The 7,393-nt window shown below is 37.3% G+C and overlaps 1 protein-coding gene across 4 annotated transcripts in view; it reads right to left on the bottom strand.

Moving 5' to 3' along the window:
- Positions 1 to 7,393, bottom strand: part of PARP8 (poly (ADP-ribose) polymerase family, member 8) — a 364,740-nt gene that overhangs the window by 19,544 nt on the left and 337,803 nt on the right. For all 4 annotated transcript variants that reach the window (XM_006902146.1, XM_006902149.1, XM_006902147.1 and 1 more), the window contains 3 exons: positions 4,078 to 4,151; positions 1,939 to 2,008; positions 306 to 390 (listed from right to left, as the gene is read on the bottom strand). In XM_006902146.1, the coding sequence (XP_006902208.1) occupies positions 306 to 390; positions 1,939 to 2,008; positions 4,078 to 4,151 (229 nt within the window). The remainder of the gene's footprint in view (positions 1 to 305; positions 391 to 1,938; positions 2,009 to 4,077; positions 4,152 to 7,393) is intronic.

Here is a 7,393-nt window from a genome sequence, read left to right as displayed (position 1 = left end):
ATACATATATATTTTTTAAAAGGTTAAACACTGCTTTATATCTAAAATACGTATTTTTTTAAATGGCTAAATGCTAACTTAAAATTAATTGAGAAAAAATATTATCTAACTTTCACCAACTTTCTGTGAGTGCACACACACATATATATATGTTTCTGAAATTTAGACAAAACATACTAAGGTAAGAGTAAACGAAATTACTTGTGTGTTACAATTTGACAGCTAAAGTAACTAAATAGTAACAGAGATCACTACCTCATTTATGAAGAGAACAATAAAATACAAATTTGAGCACTATCACTTACACAAAAAAGAACCGTGTGCAGACATGATCCGTATTTGGAACGACCCATATCTCTCCATGTTTGTGCAGATCAGGTGAGGTGATTACTGTAGGTTGAAGACAAAATTAAAGAATTACTTTATTGGAAAAAATTTCAAATCCGTACAAGTTTCTATATCCCTTCTCTTTAGAAACCAGAAAACAAAAGCACAAAGATAAATAAACAAATGAATAATATTCAGTCTTATTAACTAAGAAGAAATATAAATAAAACAATGCACGGTCCTGTAACAACATCATCACATGTGATAAACAATTAACTCTTTTAACAGCAGGAGAGAAGTAACTCATAGATTATTAGAAACAAAGCTTCCCTGGGCCTTGAGAATTATGTAGTGGACAGTAACACCCTGCATAACACAAAGCCACCTCTGGTGGTTTAGAGCCACCAGGGACATTTTGGGAGAAAGATGGGAAATCTCCTCTAGTGCCATTTACAATCTTGGAAACTCAGTGGAAGGTCAGCTAAGAGTCAGTTCTGAATTAATGGTGAGTTGAGTTGAGCTGACATAAAGCTCAAGTCTTGACAAGTTAAAAGGCAGCTAAAAGTTTAAGAAACTGCACTGCAATTCGGAAGGTATGTAGTTCCAATCCATCAGCTGCTCTGCAGGAGAAGGATGGGCAATGTCCTCTCATGCAATTAATGGCAAACCTGCTGGAGGGTCAGCTACGGGTCAGCTCCAACTCGATGATCCTTAGCAACAACAACAGTTTAACTCTTGACCAAAGGGGTGGAGCGGGGATGACTTTTTAGCCAAGTCAGACTTTTAAACAAAAACAAAGAAAATTGTAAGGTATTAAACTTTTTTTGTCTACATTCATAATAGAAGAATAATTTTAGTGCAGAAGCAGAAATATCTCGAGTTATTTCCTTAATGTGTGGTTCATCTTTCAAAGTTTTCACAGTATCATAAGCTTAACATCAACTCAAAAAGCAAGCAAGGTAACATATTAACAAAAGTGATAAATAAGCACTGCCTCCTCAAAAAGATCACAAAAGGACAAATATTGCATAGTGCTACTTTTGTAAAACAGGACTACATCAGTGTTGGGGGAGACTGAGAAAGAGGGAATAAATAATGCACACTGCATTGAGACAGATGAGTGTTTAAAAGGGATATATGATTAGTTATTGTTGTTATGACAAAAGTCCAGAATGAAGGCTACAGAATGGAGTGGAGTTGGGGTGGAGGGGAACTCTTTAACAATGAAAGAATTTTTGTTTTACTTTTCAAAGAGAAGAGTGAATGGGGAGGGGGCGGTGGACAGGGAGAAAAACGCAACAAGGAATGAAAGGAAATCCAAAGTCTCTGTAAACGTTCATTAAAATTAATAAAAAAAGGATTTACTTATTATCCTGAAATATCTACCTAGAGCAGTATTTAGCACTGTCTGAATCCCTGTTAAATGTGTCTTTTAAATGTTAAAACCTTTATGATGTCTATTGTATCTATTTTCCATTTGTGCCCTTAGGGATAGTCACATGGCACAATGCTTTCACTATTCCACTATGAACATGTGTATATATACATTTGAATTCTTATATATAGGTAAGATGGGCAGCAATGTGATGAGGTTTGTGAAACTTAGCTTACCTTCACATAAAGCAATGCATTTTAAGTTACGGCTCTGCAGGAATTGAGATTGTTGTCCTTTTTTCTGTGACTAAATACCAAAATAATTTAGAAATTAGAGTGAAAACAGACATTTAAAAACCCTGAAAAACATGTCTTTAAGATAATTCCAGCTTAAAAAGTAAATAAATAAGCCAAGCTTATCTAGGCTAGCAGATATCAGTGATAGTATCATGGATTCTTTTAGTATCAAGCTATGTGTTACATAATTTAATTTTTGTACATCATCATCATTAAAGCACTCTCAAGATAAGTGAATTAATATTAATGCTTAGTTGTAGTAAAAGATTTTCATATCATAAACTAGGGCTCTAATTTATTTTATTGGATTCTTGCCATTCTTACATCAAGGTAAACAAAATTATGTTTGCATAATCTTCTTGAATATTAAAATCCAATACCCAAACCATCTAACTACCTAAAACCAACACATTCATACATAATAGTTCAGAAAAATTTTAAAATGCCCTAATCCACTTCATGGGTGACTTTTAATCCACAGCCCTCGGGCCAGTCTTTCATTGTTTGTGTTCAGACATTCCTCTAGGCTGTATAGCCCTGGTGTACAAGTTGCAGTACCGTGGTCACTTGTGGTTGCTGTGAGGCTGAACACTGTGACACTGATGTGTCAAATGCATTGATGGTTGGCTACCCAATGTGGACTGAGAGTGGGGTGGAGCTCCCCAATTAAAACAAGCGTGGAAGGAGGAGTGGCATCCACTTCCATAACAGCTTGCCTCCGGAAACCCTATGAAACTGGAGAGAGGATGAAAGACACCCAAGCGTCGAGGACTCTCCTTCATAGGGTCGCTATGAGTCGCCTGTGACTCGATGGAACTTTAACAACAACAACAACAAATCCACTTAATAGTATCACTGTTAACACATTCAGAAATATCTTGCACAGAAGACATATTTTAGGGAGTGAAGTGGGTGAAGAAGATAGAAACATTTTTCTTTTTAAATTAAGTTCTGTTGTTCATTAGATAGAATTTTTTATTTTAATCTTCCTAGAATGTTTGTCTTCTCTGAAACAATAAGAGATTCGTGGTTATTCCACTCTGGAATACTCTTTCTTCAAGGGAGCCACAGCAAGAGGCACTTTCTACTACCCCCGATGTTGCCACCTATTTTTGTCTACACCAACAACATTCATCTCTCCTTTCCCTTCACTAAAAGGCATTCTTTATCCCTTTTCTTTGACTTTTTTCTAGACTATTTCTCATCATATGGCATTATCTATCCACTGATCTAATTTGTTTTCTTCTAGTCTAGAATGCAGGCTGAATAAAACTTGGATTTCTCTTTATAGTCTCTGCCGTATTCCCAATGTCTTGCAGGGTCTCTGGCATATAGTGGTAGCTCAATAGATATTTAGTGAATAAAATCTTATTACATGTTAAAATAAATTTTAGTTCTCCATGAAAGAATGACCAATTAAAAAGCCCGAGCATTTTTTAATCCCTAGAGTTAGTGCATTCACAGCTCAGTAGTTGCACATAGTCACTTTGATCATGTCATGAACTGTGTTCCCCATAATACATACTAGTACATAGAGATACATATAGATACATACATAGGGATAGATACACACTGGTATAAAGTTATGTAATGACCTATCCTTCACCCTTCCACCTACCCCACCTCTCTAATTTAGTTGGAGGAGAACTAAGGGTAGAATACAATACTTTCTAATCCCAGTTTAGTCCTCATCTAAGGGGACTTTCCTTAGAGTATGGCAATAATACATTTAATTTAGAGATAAAAGAGGAAGAGTTCAAGCTAGCTGATGATGAGGGGAAACATCATAGTACCAGTAAAAAATAATCATAAGGAGTGGAGTATATAATTTTAGACCTAGGCCTTGAGACCAGAGGAAAGGTCAGGACACAGAAATCTCCAAGGTATGTGAATGTTAGCTAGATCTATAGATTCTGGAGGGAAGAGAGAGAGAGAGCGCGCGCGAGAGAGAGACAGAGAGTGAGCAAGCCTATTTTCCACTTACAAACTATAAGACAATACATTTCTGTTTATTAAGGCCATCCACTCGTGGTATCTCTATTACAGCAATGTTAGATATCTAAGACATTTGTACACCACCTGTGATGCACTGCTGCTTTTACTGCTTGAAGCTGGTTCATCCTTGGCCGACACCTTCTGCTTCTTGTTCATCCCTGAAAATATCAGCCAAACAAATTACTGAGAAACCATGCTGTATGGTGAAGTTCAAAATACATTATCTCACAGTACAATGCATTAGGCGAGAGATGGTCACAACGGGTCTCCCAAATGCAAACCCAATTCTCTGGTTCTTATTACGTGGGGTTGAAAGTGGGTTTTGAATTTGGGACCTCTGGTGACCTAGTGTTTAAGAATTGAACTCCCAACCCAAAGGCAAATGATTGTGTTCTGGTTTTATTTTAATTAATTTTAATGAACGTTTACAGAGACTTACGGTTTCCATTCATTCACTGCTGCATTTTTCGCCCTGCCCACCCCGTCCCCCCAATTAGCTCTTCTCTTTAAAAAGTAAAAGAAAAATTCTTTCATTGTTATACAATTCCTCAAACCCTGCCACCCCCCAGACCACTCCACTGTACAGCCTTCATTCTGGACTCCTGTCATCACAATAATACATAATCATATATCCCTTTTAAACAGTTCTCTCCATCATCTATTTCAATGCTCTATATATTATTTATCCCCTCTTTCTCAGTCTTCACTGAACACTGATGGTTTTAACCCAGCAGTTCTTTAGGAGAAAGTTGAGTGATCTCCAATCTGAGTTACAGCCTTTAAAAACCCACTCTTATGCTAGGAGGTAGAAATCTCAGTTGGTTTTCTTTCCATTAAAAACACAGCTAGCAAATTCTTTTGAATTAAATCTATATATTTGGGAAATTCTCAATACTCAGTTTTTAAAGTCTTTTAGATTCTAAATGATATTTTCATCATTTGATTAATAGGAGGGGAGATAAAGATTAAAGAGGTATGAACATTATCTTACCTTCATTAGCAACTTATTGACCTATACTAAATTCTGTTTAGAGCTGAAACAGTTTCTTCTAATTAAGAGAAATTACGCGAGTTTTATTTGCCATGATATATTTAGAGGTAGCTTATAATGTCTCTTGGATATATTATTGGGTATAATGTCTTAGGAAGAGTTTTAGAAAAGTAAAATGAAAATCCTGTCAGTTTTAGAATGAGTACAGTTGTTTTATCTTGCATCTATATACTTTATCTGAAAGCATCCATCTACTAGCACAACAGAAGTTGAGATGCGTTATTTTGTGTTGTTTCAAAGGGCTACTGAGAATGGAATAAACCTGTTGATCCCATTCTGAATGGCTCATATCTAGAATTCCAAATGAGGCTTTCGCCCAAGGCGCAGAGGTGGGTGTATTTAGGTTGAGAGATAGGCCTAGGATTTCAGACAAGGTTCTTTGGGAAAGCAAAGGCTACTATAGGCCCAGTAGTTCCTGGGTGATGCAGCTGGAAAGCTAGTAATTTAAGAGTCCATCCTGATGCCTGAGAAGAATGGTTTGATGATTTACTTATAAAAAATCAGCCACTGAGGATACGACAGAGCTACACTTCTACTATGACACACATTGGATCTCCATAAATTGAAACTGTGAGATGGCTAAGGGTCTGTTCCACTCACTGATTATAGGCTCTACATCTTCCAAAAACAAATTCAGAAGCTACTTCATTTTCAGCGGAATAATTCTTAGATTTTTCTCAGCTCAAAGATGTTCAAGAATTTGATAAAAGGTGTAATTCTTGGTTCTCAGGCAAATGCATATATATGTATAATTGCAGAAGTCACAGAATTCAATGGACGTATTTCAAGTAACAGATGAAGCTCTGGATGTGCTCATCAACTTATTCCAGGAAATCTGGAAGACAACTACCTAGTAAACTGACTGGGAAATATCAGTATTTGTTCCCATTCCCAAGAAAGGTGATACAACAGAGTGTGGAAATTATCAAATGATATCACTACTATTGCATGCAAGAAAAATATTGTTGAAGATAATCTAAACACTGCTAGAGCAGGAAAATTCCAGAAGTTCAAGCCATAGCACCAGAAACATCACTCCTGATATAAAAATTTTGGCAGACAGCAGAGAATATCACAAGAATGTGCACTTGAGTTTTATTGACTATGCAAAGGCATCTGACTGTATGGATCATAACAAACTACGGCTAACAGTTAGAAGACTGGGAATCCCAGAACATTTAATCATGCTCATGTGAAACCTACACATAAACCAAGAAACTTGTGGGGAGAGAGAGAGAACATACACACATGAACACACTGCTTGGTTTAAAACCAGGAAAACTGCATCAGGACTGTATGATTTCCCTGTATCTATTCAATCAGTGTAATAAGGAAATAATTGGAGAAGTTTGACTTTATCAAGAAGATGGTGGCATCACACAGGAGAATGATTGATCAGCAATCTACATTATGTAGATAACACAACTCTGCTTGCTGAAAGTGAGGCAGGCTTTAAACACTTGCAGAAAGATACAAATCTACAACCTTAAAAATGAAGAAGACAAAAATGGCTACCAGTGGGCTGACAGGTAACAACTTCATGATTGATGGAGAAAAGACTGAAATGTTCAATGATTTTATCTCCCTTACATCCACAATTAACACCTTTGATACCAGCAATGAAGAAATCAAAAGAAGTACTATACTGGAAAAGTCTGCAGTCAGGGACCTCTCCAAATAACTGATGAGTAATGATATCAATCTGAAAATTCAGGTATGCCTGATTCAGGCTGTGAACTTTTCAATTCTTTGCTCTGCATCTGAGAGCTGGGCAACGAGTAAGGCTAAGAGAAACAGCACTGTCTCTGATTTGTGGTGCTGGAGAAGAGCTCTGACTACCCCACGGATGACCAAAATAACAAGCAGGTAAGTCATGGAGAAGATTTGGTCAGAGTGCTGCTTAGAGGCAAGGATGGCAGAGCTTCCTCTCCCATTCTCTGGACCCACTGACCTTTCAGCGACCATGTGGTCAATGGTTCCAACACTAGCTCTGTCTTATATTTCAGGAGATGTATTAGAAAGTCATCTTGGCATTTGTATTTTGTTTTCTTTCTAATATTTAATCAAGTGCCTTTAGTACAAACATATCAAATTATGCCTGTTTGTTGTTGTTCTTATGTGCCGTCGAGTCATTTGTGACTCATAGCGACGCTATGTACAACAGCCCTAAACCCTGCTTTGTCCTGTGCCAATCGCATTGCCTCTGACACTCTCATCCCGATTACCCCAGTCACTGAATCAATCCACCTCAAAGAGGGTCTTCCCCTCCTGCGCTGTCCCTCTACTCTACCCAGCATGATGTCCCTCTCCAAAGACCTGTCTCTCCTTACAACATGTCCAAAGTATGTC

The sequence above is a fragment of the Elephantulus edwardii genome, unplaced genomic scaffold, assembly GCF_000299155.1.
Source record: "Elephantulus edwardii isolate Elephantulus edwardi_28Jun2011 unplaced genomic scaffold, EleEdw1.0 scaffold00373, whole genome shotgun sequence".
Taxonomy (NCBI): Eukaryota; Metazoa; Chordata; class Mammalia; order Macroscelidea; family Macroscelididae; genus Elephantulus; species Elephantulus edwardii.
Note: the sequence above shows the minus strand (reverse complement) of the source record. Positions and strands in the feature narration are given on the sequence as shown.